The 18,883-nt window shown below is 39.1% G+C and overlaps 1 protein-coding gene across 5 annotated transcripts in view; it reads left to right on the top strand.

Annotated features, from left to right (window-relative positions):
* PPP3CC (protein phosphatase 3 catalytic subunit gamma) overlaps window positions 1-18,883 on the top strand; it is a 105,742-nt gene continuing 86,859 nt past the window's right edge. For all 5 annotated transcript variants that reach the window (XM_040490317.1, XM_040490320.1, XM_040490318.1 and 2 more), the window contains exon 1: window positions 1-282. In XM_040490317.1, the coding sequence (XP_040346251.1) occupies window positions 234-282 (49 nt within the window). In that variant the 5' untranslated portion in view covers window positions 1-233. The remainder of the gene's footprint in view (window positions 283-18,883) is intronic.

The following is an 18,883-nucleotide window of genomic DNA, read 5'->3' as shown; positions in this document are numbered from 1 at the left end:
GTGTGCTCGGGACTCGGCGCCTCAGGAGGGAGCGGCCAGTGGGCTAGCATCTTGTCACTGGGGTTCTGAGGCCAGGCTGCCGCGGCCACCTCTTTCTGGTGCCTGAGCCTCCCGGAGGGGCCGGGGCCGGGTCACGGCGGGCTGACTGGTCCCGGGGAGCTGAGACTGCTGGACCCGAAGGCGGAGGTGCACGTCCGGCGGTCGCCTGGCGCCGGGAGGAGGCTGAGGGGACCATGTCTGGGAGGAACTTCCACCTCTCCACCACCGAACGCGTCATCAAAGGTGCTGGGCGGGCTGGGCCCTCCTCGTCCACCCGCGGGAAACGGCCCTCGGCCGGGCGGTGGCGGGAGAACGGAGGGGGAGAGCCGAGGAGGGAGGGCGGCGGCGACCCAGGCTGCTTCCGTCCGGGAGGAGGAGGACCTGGAGGGGCTATGGGACAGAGGAGGGGGATCCCCTCCCCGCGGAGCCCCGGGCATTTTCTGTTGCGCCTTGACCCGTAGTTTGCTGGAGATTGCTGATTTATCTCCGGTCGAGCTGGACTTGCAGGTGGGGTGGGGATTTCTTCTGCCACCACCCCAAAGGGCCAGGATCCCCATCTTTTTAAAAAAGAAACAATTCCTTTCTTCTCGTCTTGTATCTAGTGAAGACATCTAGAGTGGCGTGGGCAGGGACTTTAGCAGATTCTCCCAAGTCAGATCTTCTGCCGCTCCGCTCCCCGTCTTTAGGATCTGATTATCTCGCCCCTCCCCCACCTTTTTTAAAGGACGTTTACGCGTACCTTTTGGCCCACTTTCTAGAGATCATCACAAGTCACTGTTGCTACTAAAAGAAACAGTGTGGTGAAATAAATACAAATAAATCCATTTGGGAATGTGTGAAAGGTATTCACAGATCTCTTGACATGATGTTGGTGTTTTATTTTTTGGCCAAAGAGACTTGGAGAAGGATGTTCTCTGATTCAGAGGTCTAACCAAAACTAAACTGTTCCTTACTAATACTTGTGGGATTTTACATTGTTGTTTCTATTCTTAAACTAAGAATACTGGTTTAAACATAACCACTAATTTATGCACTTTTGTTTAGCGTTAACAGTTAACTACAACTCTTCTCGCCCGAGCTTTAACAATCGGTTTGATAGCACGATTTTATAAAAAGGGCGTATACCTCGACAAGCCGTGTTAGTGGCTTCTGGATAAAGGGGTTAGCTGTAAGAGGGGAAAACCAGTAAAATGCTCTTATTTTTTCATTTTGGTAATTAGAAGGAGAAAGGAAACTAAGATTGGTGACAAGAATGCATATATAAATGGAAAAGTCTCTTGAATGTTCAGTGAAGGGGGAGAATTTTAGCGTTTAACTTAGATTTTTTTCCCTCCTAAATCATGAATCATCATAAATGTTGATTTTCTACACTACATAATTCTAGTGTGTAACTTAGTTTTTTCCCCTCTAAAAAGCCAGGAGCATAAGTGATGATCATAAACATACACTACATAATGTTTAGTAAAGGTAATGGGTTTTTGAGATTTGTCAGTTTGTTTGGTTTTATTAAGGATCTAAGTGAATTGTTCATATAACTGACAGCCCTTTAACTGTTAAATATTTTGACCATTTTAATGTCAGTTTATATAGCATATAACCCATAAAAAGTATAAATCTTCTCTTAAGATAAAGAATATACTAAACATAACCTTTTTTGATGAATCAAGGTCAGTTGTGTACATTAATTTCTGTCCTGTGCTTTTAACATGGCTGGTGCATTCTGCCGAATAAGGGTGTTGGCAGTTTCTTCCTGTACCAAAATGACTCCTTACTGCTATACCATTTAATGCTTTTGTCTGTTTTTAGTTTATCTCCTCCAGGACTGTTTTCTATCTGTCAAAATATGCCCTTCTAATCTGCTGTTTCTAAGCTGAAGTAGGCAGGGAAACCAGATAAACCAGAATTGTGTGTCAAGTCAGAATAAATAGGATCTGAGCGAAGCTTAGTGGCAGTCCTCAAACCTTCAGGTATTATCAAATTCTGATCGCCATTGTTGCATGTAATTTCCATCATAAGATATAAAAGAGATGTTAAAATAATCCTCTTAGACCCTTAAAATATAAAAGTAAAGTAAAATAAAACATAGTTAAAAGGCAGGTGCTGTCTTAGTGCTAGGCGTGCTCATAGTTAAGAAAACACCCTCATAGTCTGTATCATTTAAGTTTGGTTTTTGGCGAACTTATAAATTAATGCATGTTGTATACTTATAAGATTAGTCTTAAATAAATGAAATATAGTGATTTCAAGCCCTTAGAAATGTATGGATTTATCTTGTATATAAAAACTTTAGTGTGGGGCACCTGGGTGGCTCAGTCTTTAAGCAGCTGACTCTTCTGAGGTGGTGAGATCGAGCCCCTCGTAGCACTCCAAGGTGAGCTTGGAGCTCTGCTTGGGATTCTCTCTCTCTCCTTCTCTCTGTGACACTTCCTGGCTTGAGCTCACTCGCTCTCTCTCTCTCTCTCTCTCTCTCTCTCAAAATAAATAAATAAACATTAAAAAAAAAAAGAAACAAAAAAAACCCAACCAAACCAAGTTCTTTAGTATAAGAACTTGACCACAGCAATTTTGGCTTCTCCGTGACTTATGTTGCTTTTTTTCTGGGTTTTCCAGAGTTTGAAATAGTTGAGGTTTGTTCTAAGAAAGTAAGGTGTCACTGTATGTATAATATAGCTAAGATCCATTGTACTGGGTACTAAATCCTGATAGGATGTTATCCTGCCTGGCCAGAGTTGTCTGCAGTTATTCACAGCTGGAAATCTTTTTCAGAGGTGAGACCACACCAGAGTTATTTTTGGTTCTGTCATTTCCTGTTAACTTAAAAGTCTACTTAATTGTTTTGTTTGAACAAATCTTGGAGAAGAGTGGGTAGGTAGGAGGGAGTGATTAGTATTTTAAGTGTCCTTTGAAAAGCAACTTTCCTAAAATGAAGGACTAGGCTGATCATCAGAAAAACCTAGATTTTACTGTCTCTGGAACTTACTTGTAACCTTGAAACTTTCTCTCTCTCTCTTTTTTCTACAATCTCATCTGCATAGTAGGGTTAATGATACCTTCTTCGTCAGGCATCTGAGCCATGCAAATGATATAACTGACATGAAAAGCTTAAGACAAGGTAGTATTATGGGGGCCCCTGGGTGGCTCAGTAGCTTAAGCGTCTGACTCTTGGTTTCGCCGCAGGTCGTGATCTCACAGATTGCCAGTTCAAGCCCCGTGTCAGGCTCTGCGCTGACTGAGTGGAGCCTGCTTGGGATTCTCTCTGCCCTCTCTCTCTCTGCCCTTCCTCTGCTCGCTTGCACACTCTCTCGCTCTCTCAAAATAAATAAATAAGCTCTCTCAAAATAAATAAAGACAAGGTAGTATTATGAAACATGATAGTAGTTTGATAATAAATCAGTTTCTACAGAAGTGGTAGGTAGAGAAATCGTTAACATTTGAAAAACACCAGAATTAGAAAGTATATGAAATTATAAGTTAGAAAACTGAAAATATCTCTTCTATAATTTATTATTTTATTTTATTTTTTTAAAGTTTTATTTTCAAATAATCTCTATACCCAATGTGGGACTCAAACTTGCAACACCGTGATCAAAAGTCCCATGCTGTACTGACTAAGCCAGGCAGGTGCCCCATTCTCTCTTACAGTTTAGAGGGTATCTGTTTGGGTGGAGTCCCATGTGAAAGAAAGTGAAGAGAGACCAGTACAGTTCTGCCTAGTACTTTCTTGACAGCTGGTTTCTTCCCTAGCAGTTGAAGGTGTCTGGATCTAAATTTTTTTTAATGTTTTATTTACTCATGAGAGAAAGAGAGACAGAGCATGAATGAGGGAGGGGCACAGCGAGAGAGGGAGACACAGAATCTGAAGCAGACTCCAGGCTCTGAGCTGTCAGCACAGAGCCCGACGCGGGGCTCGAACTCATGAACTGTGAGATCATGAGCCAAAGTTAGACGCTCAACCGACTGAGCCACCCAGGTGCCCCAATGTTTATTCATTTTTGAGAGAGAGACAAAGAGCGTGAGTTGGGGAGGAGCAGAGAGAGAGGGAGATGCAGAATCCAAAGGAGGCTCAGGCTCTGAACTGTTAGCACAGAGTCTGACGTGGGACCCGAACCCACAAACCGTGAGATCGTGACCTGAGCCAAAGTTGGACGCCTAACCAAATGAGCCACCCAGGCACCCCTTTTTTAAAATTTTTAAAGTAACAGTTCTGAGTGTCTCTAGAATAGTCCATATGCATTGGGGTATCACTCCTGGTGACTGGTATCGAGAGCAGAAAACCCCAGAAACTCAAATGACTGAATTGTGAAAATCTTTCAGCTTGATTTTTTTTTCTTCCGGTTTCCAAGTTTCTTTTCCTGTTTGAGGGAATTTTTTTCTTTGACAGTGATTGTTATAAAAACAGTTTTTTCCCCTAGGCTGAATCTTTTCAGAAGCAGCAAGGAAATTTCACCAGGAATTACATGACAGGTGTGGAGAATCCATTGTTGGTGGCCAAATGGTGTTTTACAGAAAAGTCTGACTTCTTTTTTTTTTTTTTTTAATTTTTTTTTTCAACGTTTTTTATTTATTTTTGGGACAGAGAGAGACAGAGCATGAACGGGGGAGGGGCAGAGAGAGAGGGAGACACAGAATCGGAAACAGGCTCCAGGCTCTGAGCCATCAGCCCAGAGTCTGACGCGGGGCTCGAACTCCCGGACCGTGAGATCGTGACCTGGCTGAAGTCGGATGCTTAACCGACTGCGCCACCCAGGCGCCCCTGACTTCTTTTCAATAAGATGCTGATATATTGCTCCCATTCATTTGGAATTCAAGTATATTGTATATTCACAGGAAGAATTGTGTCCTTGGTAGCACACACTGGAGGCTACTGGTTCTTTAATATCCTGCCAATTGGAATAGTGTGGCTGTGGTTTTCTTACAGGATTTTAAGAATAGTATGGACAGAAATTGCTGTTTTCTCAGGTATACCCTGAACCCTGTTTCAGTTTCTGGTACCTATTCCTCATTTATTTCCACATCTCTTTGTCTTCTCTTGCCTTTTTTAATTTTATTTTATTTTTATTAGGAGAATGGATTTACTAAGGTTTTTTTGTTTTTGTTTTTGTTTTTAAGTTTATTTACTTATTTTGAAAGACAGAGATCATGTGCACATGGGTGATCAGGGGAGGGGCAGAGAGGGAGAGAGAGAATCCTAAGCAGGCTCCATACTGTCAGCACAGAGCCGGACAAGAGGCTTGATCTCTGAACTGTGAAATCATGCCCTGAGCCAGAATCAAGAGTCGGATGCTTAACTGAGCCACCCAGGCGCCCGCCAAGTTTTTTCTTTTCAATGTAAGCTCAATCCTGCTTATTATAACATTTGAAAGGCAGAAAGGGAAGAAAACAAAGGTGTCATATTCCTTCCCTGCAGAAACAAGTTCTCTTAATACTTTTCATGTATTTCTATCTGCTAGTGTATTTTGAATTCAAAGAAGAATGGATCACGTATATTAAAGCTTGTACTTGGCAAATGTTTCATATTATTTTAACATAAATATTGTAATTTTACCTAAATACTCATGATGATCTCAATGTGAAATACTCATTCACATCTCAATGTGAAAACGGTTTGAAAGTGCTTGTATTCATATTTTGATCTTTTGTATTTTCAATCATTTGATACAGTGCCAACCTAGAAGAAACATTTTTAAGTATAAATATTTAATGTGGTCAAGTCATATAGTACATATCTGTTGAATTTGTCAACACCATTTAAGTTATACTTAGTTTACCATTGTAATTAACAAGCCACCACAACATTTATTTATTTATTTATTTTTCAACGTTTATTTATTTTTGGGACAGAGAGAGACAGAGCATGAACGGGGGAGGGGCAGAGAGAGAGGGAGACACAGAATTGGAAACAGGCTCCAGGCTCTGAGCCATCAGCCCAGAGCCTGACGCGGGGCTCGGACTCACGGACCGCGAGATCGTGACCTGGCTGAAGTCTGACGCCCAACCGACTGCGCCACCCAGGCGCCCCCCACCACAACATTTAAACACTGGAAATCTATGCTATTTGAGTTTCATACCTCTCAGTGGAAGTCTCAAACCTTGGAAAGGACATCTTAATGTAAACACTTAAATCTTTTTTGAGCAGGAATAAGGTGTTCTTTCTTACCTGTATGCTAATGGTTGCGATTAAAGCTTTATTTATAACACATGTGGTAATAAATCTTTCTTCTATAAAGCAACATATTATCACTTTTAGTAAAGTTAAAAAAATGTTTTTGGGGACACCTGGGATTCTCTCTCTCCCTCTCTCTCTGCTTGGCATTCTCTCTCTTCCTCTTTCTCTGCTCCTTTCCCACTCTCAAAATAAATAAATAAAACTTAAATGTTTTGGGGGGCACCTGGTTATCTCAGTTGGTTAAGCGTTGACGTCAGCTCTGGTTGTGATCTCGTGGTTCATGAGTTCAAGCTGCATCGGGCTCCCTGCTGTCAGCATGGAACCTGCTTTGGATCCTCTGTCCACCCCCTCTCTCTGCCCCTCCTCTGCTCGTGCCTGTGTGCGCTGTCTCTCAAAAATAAACATTGGGGCATCTGGGTGGCTCAGTTGGTTAAGCATCCTACTTCAGCTCAGGTCATTATCTTGTGGTTTGTGAGTTTGAGCCCTGCATTGGACTGTGCTGACAGCTCAGAGCTTGGAGCCTGCTTTGGATTCTGTCTCCTTCTCTCTCTGCCCCTCCTCTGCTCCCACTCTGTCTTTCTCTCAAATAAATAAATAAATAAATAAATAAATAAATAAAGTTTTTGGATCATTTGAGTGACAAATGCTAAGGATTCAGTAGTTAAGATGAATTAAAGAATTAATTGAAAACCTTTCTTAAGTGGTATTTGGTAATAAAATACCTTACCATTAAAGTAACATTTTGGGAAAAAAAATAATTTTTAGACATATCTATGAGAGACAAACTTGTTCAGCTAATTCTTGGTATTTGTAGTCATTTTGGAGCTTTGCTGCTACTTAATTGGAAGGGCTAATGGAAATAAAGGAGTGTCTGGTAATCATTATCATCCTTTGGTGCGATCATTAATAGACTATTATACTCTGTTTTAAAGTTTTCATGTTAAATTTTAGCTGCATTTTATTATTTTTTTTAAGTTTATTTTGAGAGAGAGAGCAAGCACATGTGGGGAAGGGGCAGAGAGAAAGAGGGAGAGAGAATCCCAAGCAGGCTCTGCATTACCAGTGCAGAGCCTGATGTGGGGCTCAAATTCACATAGAGCGAGATCATAACCTGAGCCAAAGTCAGACACTTAGCCAACTGAGCCACTCAGGTGCCCCTTAGCCGCATTTTAAATTGCAAAACTGAGATGTAAAAATTTCAGCTCATCCTTGGTGGTATCTGACTTAGGTATTTTTATAATCTACGTAATTATTCAGATACATGCACAGAGTACTTTTAGTTTTATTTATTTGATACAAACTAGATTTTTATCAAGAAATTTGTTTCTTGAGTCTTTATTATTAGAAAAGCGTACAACTTGGTAACTAGATCTCTAGACTGGTGACAGAAAGATACGCTGTATAAGCTGGCCAAGGCAATGTGCATTTTCTATGATCATTATTAGATTTATTGAATGTGAACAATTCATGAGATTTTGTGCAGTCTAGACAGTGTTAGCCCAACAGACTGAAACAAATGAAATAAATACTGGGAGACAATTTAAGAATTTATTCAACAATTACCTATATAATCCTTGCTAAAAATGTTTAATCTGGATCAAGTTATAATAAACAATCAGACAAATCCAGTTTGTGGGATTTCTCTAAAACAACTGGTCTGAACTCTTCGAAAATGTCAAGGTGATAAAAAATATAAAAGGCAGAGAGACTATTATAGATGAAAGAAAATGAAAGAGAAATGACAAGTATATTGCCAAGCCTGGATTGGGAAAATAAAAAGCTGTACAGGCCATTTTGGAGACAACTGAGGAAATTTGAATATGGAGTATATAATAGATAATAACATGTCAGTGTTAAATGTCCGGATCTGATGATAATGGTATTGTGCTTATAAAGGAGAATGTTCTTATTCTTAGCTAATACCTGATGTAGTATTTACGTTGAAATGTCATGATGTCAGCAATTTGCTTTCAAATGGTTCAGAAAAAAAAATTATGTATTTGTTGGGAGAGAGTAAAAGTAGCAAAATGTTCACCATGTTGAAAAGGTAAGGAGCAAATGTGTATTCATTTAACTATTCTTTTACTTTTTTTTTAAGGTGTTAATTAAATTAAAAAAAATTTTTTTTTCAACGTTTTTTATTTATTTTTGGGACAGAGAGAGACAGAGCATGAACGGGGGAGGGGCAGAGAGAGAGAGGGAGACACAGAATCAGAAACAGGCTCCAGGCTCCGAGCCATCAGCCCAGAGCCTGACGCGGGGCTCGAACTCACGGACCGCAAGATCGTGACCTGGCTGAAGTCGGACACTTAACCGACTGCGCCACCCAGGCGCCCCAGATTTTTAAAAAGCTTTTATTTATTTGTTTTGAGAGAGAGGGAGAAAGCCCGAGTTTGAACAGGGGGTGGGGCAGAGGGAGACAGAGACTGAGAGTCCCAAGCAGACAAAGAATCCCAAGCAAGTTCTGTGCCCCCAGCGCAGAGCCGGACATGGGTCTCAAACGCCATCCAGGCGCCCCAAGATTTTATTTTTAAGTAATCTCTACACCCAGCGCGGCCTTGAACTCACAACTCACAAAAAATCAAGAGTTGCACACTCCACCCACTGAGCCAGCCAGGTACCCCTAATCTTTTACTTTCTTATAGGATTTCAGTTTTTCAAAATACAAAGTTGGGGAGAGAAAGGCTTTGGAAAGGCTACCATCGTATTTAAGGATTCAGTAGTGTCTTAGGGAAAGCTTAAAAGAAGAAAATTTTAAAGTATATTATACCTGATGTGAAGTAGAGGTAACTTCTTTAGCAGAACAAGAGGTTATTGCAGTTACATAGGGTTTGGAAAAACATGCAGAAATGAGGATGGAGAAAAACAAAGTATTTGATTAAGGAGTAGACAGGGTGGGTAAAACTAGAAACCTCAAAGAATTGAAAGAGGTAAAACAAAAAAGAGGAAGAGAGATAGCTGAAAACTACTAGGGCAATTGATGGTGATTCTATTAAGGGAATAACAAGATTATTTTGATGGCTATATGTTTTTAAAAACCCAAAGCTTAATTGGCTTATAAATGTAACTCAATTATAGGTAATTGAGGGGCGCCTGGGGGCTCAGTCAGTTGAGTGTCCGACTTTGGTTCAGGTCATGATCTCACGGCTTGTGAGTTCGAGCCCCGCGCTGGGCTCTGTGCTGACAGCTCAGAGCCTGGAGCCTGCTTCGGATTCTGTGTGTCCCTCTCTCTCTGCCCCTTTCCCACTTGTACTCTGTCTCTCTCTCAAAAGTAAATAAAGCATAAAAAAAATTAAAAGAATTATAGACAATCGAAACATCGTACAAATAGAAATTGTGGAAAGTGAGACCTGTTTTAATTTTATTGAAGAGATTATGAAAAAAGTGGGAAAAGGTGGCATAGGGATAAAACAAATATTCAAAAGCACTAATAAGCAGAGGAGATAGAAAGGATTTTCTAAGTGTATTTCCCCATCCCTGTTAATCACACCACTTACCCATTTAGTCACTGGCTCAGATGACAAGCCTGGGAGTCAGGCCAGACCCTGTCCTGTCCCTTGCACTTCACATCCAGTTCTTCCAGACTCAGTTCTATGGACTTTTGGTTTGCACATAGCCTTCTACTTCATCTTCCTCTCTGACTTCTTGTTTATACCATTGCAGTAGCCTTGTGCTAGGGCTATTTAATCTAATGTCCATATTGCCATCATGATCTGTAGATAATGTAAAGGATTATTCTTATGCTTGAAATCCTTCATGAGCCTGTTCTGCCCACAGAATGAACTCTAAACTCTGTTGATCTATAGTTCCCCTCATGCTAAACTGTGTGTTACTTTCTCTTCTCATTTCATACCCCTGTTCCCAAACTTTACTACTGCTTGTGGTCCCTAGAATGCCATGAAATTTTATATCTGTGAATGGGTTCTTTGTATTATTTTTATATAGACTCTTGTGCCTCAACTTGACCAGCTCCTATTTCTCTTTCAAGATTTAGCTAAGAGGACATCTGAGAAGCGTTTTCTCTTTTACTAAGAGGCTGTCTAGAATAATGGTTTTTAGAACACAGGCTTGGAAGTCAGACATACTTGGATTCAAATGCTGCGTCTTTTAGTAGCAGTATGGCCTTGGACCAGTCACTTAATCTTGTTTTTCTTCAGCTTCTCTAGCTGAAGAAAAGGGATAATATAACCACTTTACAGGATAGTTGTAAGGATTAAATAAACTCCACAAACAGTGATAGGGGCCTAGTAAGTGCTCAATGTATGTTAGCTGCTATCATCATCATTAGAAGGGTTAGATACTGGGGCCCCTGGGTGGCTCAGTTTGTTAAGTATCCGACTCGTTTTCTTTTTTTAATATTTATTTATTTCTGGGGAGAGCGCAAGCAGGGGAGGGACAGAGAGCGGGGGACAGAGGATCTGAAGCAGGCTCTGCACTGACAGCCTGACAGCAGCAAGCCCAATGTGATGCTGGAACTCATGAACCAGGAGATCATGACCTGAGTGGAAGTGGGTCGCTCAACCAACTGAGCCACCCAGGTGCCCTGCGTCTGACTCTTGAGTTTGGCTCAGGTCATGATCTCGCAAGTTTTGAGTTTGAGCCCTGCTTTGGGTTCATATATGTATGTGTACATATATTTGTGTACATATATGTATATATAAAAAATATATATATATGAAGGGTTAGATATTGCTCCTATGAACAGTCTCATTGCTTTTCAAATTTCTCTAAATATTTTTGTTATTTATTTACATTAAACTATTCTCTTCAAGGGCAAGAACTGTGCATTATTAATGCTGGATACAGTGCCTAGCACATAAATGCTTAGTAAATGTTTAAGTAAGTGAAAGCTTAAGAAGCTTATTTTATGGAAGATAGTGTAGAAAAGGGCACAGGCTCTGCTAATTACTAGCTCTGATACTTTTTTATTTATTTTCCTTGCTTGAAGTTTATTATTTTTAAAAAGAATTTTTAAAATGTTTATTTATTTTTGAGAGAGAGAGAGAGACAGAATGAGCAGGGGAGGGGCAGAGAGAGAGGGAGACACAGAATCTGAAGCAGGCTCCAGGCTCTGAGCTGTCAGCACAGAGCCCAACGCGGGGCTCGAACCCATGAACCGTGAGATCATGACCTGAGCTGAAGTCTGACGCTTAACCGACTGGGCCACCCAGGTGCCTCTATTACTATTTTTTTTTAAGTTTATTTATTTTGAGAGACAGAGCAAGCAGAGGAAGGGGCAGGGAGAGAAAGGGAGAGAGAGAATCCCCAGCATTCTCTGCAGTGTTAGAGTGGAGCCCCGATGTGGGACTCAAACTCATGAACCTTGAGATCATGACCTGAACCAAAATCAAGAGTCAGATGCCTAGCTGACTGAGCCACCCAAGTGCCCTTCCTTGCTTTGAGTTTAAAATGAGTGATAACAGGGGGCGCTTGGGTGGCTCAGTCAGTTGAGTGTCTGACTTTGACTCAGGTCATGATCTCGCAGTTCATGAGTTTGAGCCCCACGACGGGCTCTGTGCTGACCGCTCAGAGCCTGGAGCTTGCTTTGGATTGATTCTGTGTCTCCCTCTCTGCCCCTCCCCTATTGTATGTAAAGCATAGTACCTCTAGTGGGTGCTTAATAAATGTTAGCTGTTCTTTATTAAAGGAGTTAATCTTGAGTCTTAGTGAGATTTGATAGCAGATCTGTTTGACTTTAAGTGGCATATGTGAAATGAATGTTTAAGAGTGTTGTATTTTATGTTTCCCAACTGTAGTCTCCTTAGGACTTTTGAAAGGATTTAAACCTAAAATGCTTGATAAGGAAATTTCCTTTGGGGCATCTGGGTGGCTCAGTAATTAAGCTTGTGCCTTTGTCTTGGATCATAATCTCAGGGTTCATGAGTTCTAGCCCCGCATCAGGCTTTCAGTGCAGATCCTGCTTCGGATCCTCTGTCCCCTTCTCTCTCTGACCCTCCCTTGCTTGTGCTCTCTCCCCGCCTCTCAAAAATAAACATATAGTAAAAAAAATAAGGAAATTTCCTTCTATAGTATAGATAGAATTTCATAAATCATAAATTTATAAACATATTTGATGAATTCCTACCACAAGAAACACATTTCTCTCTTAAGCTTAAATACAGTCTTGAAAAGTACTCAGCATATAATAGCTTCCCAAAAGCGTGACAGAGATTAGAAGTATGGAGCTTCCTAGGACTAATACCACCATGGAGAGCAGACATCTAAATGGTAGACTGTATCTGATATGAAATCTTTGCTTCCTCACTCTACAAATTGACAATCCTTTCAAGTTTAAACTTTGGACATTGATCAGTAGCCTAAGTAAGACTCAATTTGTGTTTTTTTTGTGTCTATCCATAGGTACATTGTGTTCTTGTGACCTAAGGGTTTGTGGAGGTTTAAAAATAACATAGGATAAAACAAAAAACTAAATAACATTAAAAGAAAAAACCATAAATAAAATAAGAATTTCAGTGAATGGCCAGAGTAATAAAGGTAATTGGTAGATTTATCCATAAAAGGAAGCTAGTTATTTTTCACTATTGCATGCTGTTTTATTAAAAACTATGAATGTCACTATAAACTTACTGTTTCTATCAGATTATCATTGATAGTGATTATTACTTAATTGGTTCTGGGAGGGCTAGTTCCTAATATTTTGAAAGTGTGCTCTGGGACTATCAGAGAATAGAGGGAATGATCTCAAAGAGCTATGTCAGATCATTGAAATAAAACTACTTGTTCTAGTAGGTTATGAAAGGATCTGAAAGCTACATATGACTTTCGGTAATAATACTTAACATAACCTCTTCAGTGGTGTTTAACTGGTTCATGATTGGAAAAGCAGGTGAGTAGATTAGGAACTAAGTCTGCAAAAGTAGGACAGGCTTGCTGGCTTAAAATAGGAATGAAAGCAGGGTTATTTGCAGTGAACAGAGATAGCTATTTGGGTAAATCCTGGTGTCCCATGGGGGTTAAGACCACACAATAATCTAAAAATAAAGCTTATAGGCCAATAGCTTTTAAGGTTTATATTTCATAGTTGCTGCTGGATTAAAGTGGTCATCACCAATGTTTTCTTTCTCTGTATACAGCTCTGCACCTGATATTAGGAATATTTACCTAAAAATATCATTTATGTAGTAGATCTATATTGTAGCAGGATATTGAACTGATTTTGCCTGTGAAGAGGCTGTAGAATTTCTTGTGTGCTTTAGAAACTTAGTTTAAACATTTTATGAGGTTTTTGTTTTTAGATTATAGATTCATAGGATGTTGCAGAGAATGTACAGAGAGAGGTCCTACGCATCCTCCCCTAGGTCTCTGTCCTCCACAGTGTCAACATCCCACACTACCACAGCACTGTACCAAACCGAGAAATTGACATTGGCACAATTCATAGAGTTTATTCAGGTTTCACCAGTTATACATGTACCTGTGCACGCGTGCATGTATGTGTAGCTCTATGCAATTTTACTTGCGTAGACTTGCATAACTACCACCATGATCAGTGTAACTCACCACAAGACTCCTGTGTTACTGCCTCTTTGTAGCCACACTCATCCTCTTCAAGAAACTTAATATTGTTTGTTTATTATGTTCTTTAAAAGTTTTATTTATGGGGCACCTGGGTGGCTCAGTAGATTAAGTGTCCAATTAAATAGGTTAAGTGTCCAGCCTGATCTTGGCTCAGGTCATAATCTTATGGTTTTTGGGATTGAGCTCCCTGTGGGGCTCTGCGCTGACAACATGGAACCTGCTTGGGATTTTCTCTTTCCTTTTCTTTGTGCCCCTCCCCTGCTCACACTCTCAAAAATAAATACACAGATAAATACAAATTAAAAAATAAAAATTTCATTTATTTTAAGAAATTTGTGCACCCAACATGGGACTCAAACTCACAACCTCAAGATCAAGAGTCACATGCTCTTCTGACTGAGCCAGCCAAGCACCCTTGTTTGTTTTAAATCATGTGTACGCTTGGTTGGATTAGGGTTTTTGATTCTGAGTTGGAAGCACTGCAAAAAAATTTTTATTGAAATACAGGTAATCTAACAACAACTGAATCATGGTAAAAAGCTAGGTTAAAATGTATCAGCAGGGATACCTAACTGGTTGTCAGTAGAGCATGTGACTTTTTTTTTCTTTAAGATTTTATTTTTAAGTAATCTCTACACCCAACATGGAACTGAAACCTATATCCCTGAGATCAAGAGTCACATGCTCTACTGACTGAGCCAGCCTGGTACCCCAGAGCATTTGACTCTTGATCTCAGGATCTTGAGTTCAAGCACCATGTTGGGCATAGAGCTTACTTAAAAAAAATAATATGTTAGCAATTTGAGAGCACTAAAAAGTTTCTTGGATGAATATATATAGGCTTAGAATGGTGGTCCTCAACTAATCAGAATCAGCTCTGGAGCTTTAAAAAAATGCAGAAAAATGGCTTCTGTGGCCCCATTCTAGATAAGTCTAGAAAGCAGTGTCAAGTATAAAAATGTAAGTTCCAAAAAAAAAAAAAAGTGAGTTACAAAAGGATGTACAGTATGATACCGTTTATATAAAATTTAAAATATACTGTGTTGTGTATAGATACAACAAATTATATACATGTGGGAAGGATATACAACTACTTAAATGTAGTAATAACCTCTGGAGAGGAAGGAATCGGATGAAGGTTGCTCAATTATATCTGCAACATTTTATTCTTTTTAAAAAATTTTTTTTTAATGTTTATTTTTGAGAGAGAGAGAGAGAGAGATAGAGATACAGAGGGTGAGCAGGGGAGGGGCAGAGAGAGAGGGAGACACAGAATCTGAAGCAGGCTCCAGGCTCTGAGACGTCAGCACAGAGGCTGATGTGAGGCTTGACCCCACAAACCGTGAGATCGTGACCTGAGCCGAAGTCGGACACTTAACTGACTGAGCTATCCAGGCGCCCCAAGCAACATTTTAGCTCTTAAAAATATTTGAAACAGATATGGCAAACTTAATATTTTAAATCTACATGTTAGGTATATGGGTAGGTAGCAACATTTGAATTATTAATATTATTTCCTATACCATTTTATGTAAAATTATTTTTGAAATATTTCATTAAAAATATCCATACAGGGGCACCTCAGTGCCTGAGTGGGTTAAGCATCTGACTCTTGATTTCTACTCAGGTCATGGTCTCACAGTTTGTGAGTTCAAGCCCCACATTGAACTCTGCACTAATAGTACAGATCCTGCTTGGGATTCAGTCTCTCTCTGCTCCTGCTCACACACACTCTCTCCCTCTCTCCCTCTCTCTCTCTCTCTCAAAATAAATAAATACACTTAAAAAGATTTTAAAAAATCCATACATGCAGTATATTAGATGTCTGTCTGTCATTTCTTCCTTTCTCTCTTTTAGTATACCTTTTATTTTGGTGCCAAGAGTCGAGTGCTGCTATAACAAATACCTAAAAAGTGTGGAAGTGGCTTTGGAACTTTGAGAAGATCCAACTCAAGTCTCAAGTTTCTGATGTCCTTCCTTGATTTCTGTAGCTACAGCTGACATCCCCTTTATATTCTTCCATGCTAAGAGCCTGTACCATACAATGTATTCTTTAACTGTTTTGTGTTCATATTAAATCTTGTTTTATGTGAATTCTTTTGCCTACTTAAATAGAACATGGGACACCTGACTGGCTCAGTCGGTGCAGCAGGCTACTCCTGATCTCAGAGTTGTGAGTTCAAGCCCCACGTTGATTACTTAAAAATAATCACTTAAAAGTGCAGAGATTACTTAAAAATAAAATCTTTTAAAAAAAATTTTAATGTTTATTTATTATTTATTTTTGAGAGAGAGAGAGAGCTAGTGGGGAAGGGGCAGAGAGAGAGACACACACACACACGCACAGAATCCAAAGCAGGTTCCATGCTCTGAGCTGTCAGCACAGAGCCTGATGTGGGGCTCGGACCCACAAACTGTAAGATCATGACCTGAGCTGAAGTCAGATGCTTAACTGACTGAGCCACCCAGGTGCCCCCAAAATAAAATCTTTAAAAAAAAAAAAAAGTAGAGCATAAAGTGCTGCTATGTGTTAAAACTGTGTAATCTATAAATGACTTACACAATGTGAGCATGTAATAGGTGCCAGATAAATACTGAATTATTTAACTCAGAATATAACTACTTCCCTAGTATTTTTGAATTTTACTTAACAAACCCTTCCAGCTCTCTGTATCCTATAGATTTCAGAACTTTAGACTTTAGCAGATATTATCCAGTTCCAGGAAGGCTAGCTGTAGAAACTTAGATCTATTCAGTTATTGAATGTTTTGTTTTTTACTATCATACAGTCTTTCAGCTTTTACAAGGATGACACTGGATAATTAGACTTGAATTGTAAATTGCAGATGAAGGTAAAATGGCAGAGTTTCATAAAGAAACAGGAAAGATTTGGTGATTGTATCCAATCTTTCCTAGCTCCAATTATTAGGAAGAGAGATAGTGAATTCTTCTAAGTTTGCTACTTTTAAAACAAATAACAATAGTAGGTAGAATGATAAGAGTATAAAATGCTTCATTATTATGAAGAACAGTGCAATCTTAGCATGTGTAGACTTCACATATTGAAGTTGACACTAGAAAGGTAAATTTAATAATTTTTTTTTAAATCTCTGTTCTCTTTTATAATAGAGCCACAGATTGCTTAGTACTCCTTATGCAATCCTGGTGTGAAGTTGTTATTAACAACATTGGAAGTTCTGAAGTTTTTGAATGATTTTGTATATTTGTCTGAGAATTAGAGTGGATTCAAGATGACCACTAATAATCACTTTATTGTCACTCACTTTGTTGTGTGGGCTTTTTTTTTTAACGTAAAAGAGACAGTTATAGCTAATTTATCTAGAATTGTGTACAATCTTTTTGTTTTCCATGAGAGTATGTTTTGTGTATTTGTTGTGTGTTATGCCTACATAGTTCTCATTTGGACTTACACTTTAGTGGCCACTTGGCTTATTTTCATTCCTTCCCATGTTATATCATGTTGATTTGTATATTAAGAAAAAGTATTAGAGATTATTTGGTAAAGCAGTGTAGCGAAAGAGGGAGAAGAGCTTACTTAGGCTCTGGACTCCGCTGACATGGGATCAAGGTCCAGCTCCTCTAGTTGCTAGTTGTGAGGTCTTAGACAAATTTTCTAACTTCCTAAGCCTTAGTTGCCACACCTGTCAAAAAGAGAAAATAATACTTCGTAGAGTGTTATTAGGTTAAATGAGAGTATATATAAAGCACATAGCATAATGCCTGTTGTGTAGTTAGCACACAAACAGTAAACATCATGGTCATTATTATTATTGCAAATCCAGTTAAGAAAATTGAAATCTAAAACCTATATTGAAAAGGCTTTGTGGATACTGTAGTTTTAGCAGTTTAGCACAATATAAATAATTTAGCATCAGATATTTTTTAGCAAATTGAATGTACTTTTTTTTTTTTAAAGCAAATTGAATGTATGAATTATAAGAGTAACACATCATTAGCAAGTAGGGTATATCCCAGAAATGCAAAATTGGTTTGAAAATCATTCAGTGTAGGGGCATCTGGGTAGCTCAGTTGGTTAAATGTCCGATTTTTTTTTCAACGTTTTTATTTATTTTTGGGACAGAGAGAGACAGAGCATGAACGGGGGAGGGGCAGAGAGAGAGGGAGACACAGAATCGGAAGCAGGCTCCAGGCTCCGAGCCATCAGCCCAGAGCCCGACGCGGGGCTCGAGCTCACGGACCGCGAGATCGTGACCTGGCTGAAGTCGGACGCTTAACCGACTGCGCCACCCAGGCGCCCCTAAATGTCCGATTTTTGACTCGGGTCATGATTTGTGACTCATGAGTTCGAGCCCCACGTCAGGTTCTCTCCTCTCAGCACAGAACCCACATGGGGTGTAAAGATTGCCTGCAAATAAAATGTTAAAAACACAAGTAAAATAAAATTTTGCCCGGAGTTAAGGCATCTGGCCAGCTCAGTTGGAAAAACAATGCAGCTCTCAATCTTGGAGTCGTGAGTTCAAGCCTCCCATTGGGTTCAAAGATTACTTACAAAATAAACATTGCTTAGAGTTGAAATGCCTTTTAAATAGGGAAAAAAATATCTGCTCTTTATTGCTAGCTTTAATATGTGAGTGTGTTTTTAGTGATCTTTTATACTTCCCTGCAAATCACAGAAAAAGAGAAAAAGAAAAATGAGCAAAGGATACAATGTTTATAATTTATAAATGAGTACATTTAAATGGCTGATAAACAGGTGAGCTTATAATGTATGAACAAAGATACTTGTTGCTACATTATTCATAAGAGCAAAGAAAATAAAAAAAAATCTGCAATGTTTAATAAAGCAGATTAGTTAGGTGAATTATGTTATCTCCATGATGCAGTCTGAAAATTATAGAAGAACATTTGTTGTTATGAGAAGATTTTAGTAGTTTACTACAAAATTTAACAAAAGACAGATTACAAGATTGTATAGTATAACTATTTATAAAATAATATATTTAAATATTTAAAATGTTAAGATATATACCAAAATTTTAAATGGTTATCTTTGACATTCTAAGAGATTTGTTTTTGTCTTGTGGTAGTTACTGTTTTTTGTGCTCTTTAGTCTTAAAAAATTCTTTTGCATTGAGTTATAATGTAGTATCTTTGATT

Source organism: Herpailurus yagouaroundi, unplaced genomic scaffold (assembly GCF_014898765.1).
Source record: "Herpailurus yagouaroundi ecotype Mexico unplaced genomic scaffold, PumYag 181, whole genome shotgun sequence".
Lineage (NCBI taxonomy): Eukaryota > Metazoa > Chordata > Mammalia > Carnivora > Felidae > Herpailurus > Herpailurus yagouaroundi.
The sequence above is the reverse complement of the archived record's forward strand: the minus strand, read 5'-3'. Positions and strand labels throughout refer to the sequence as shown.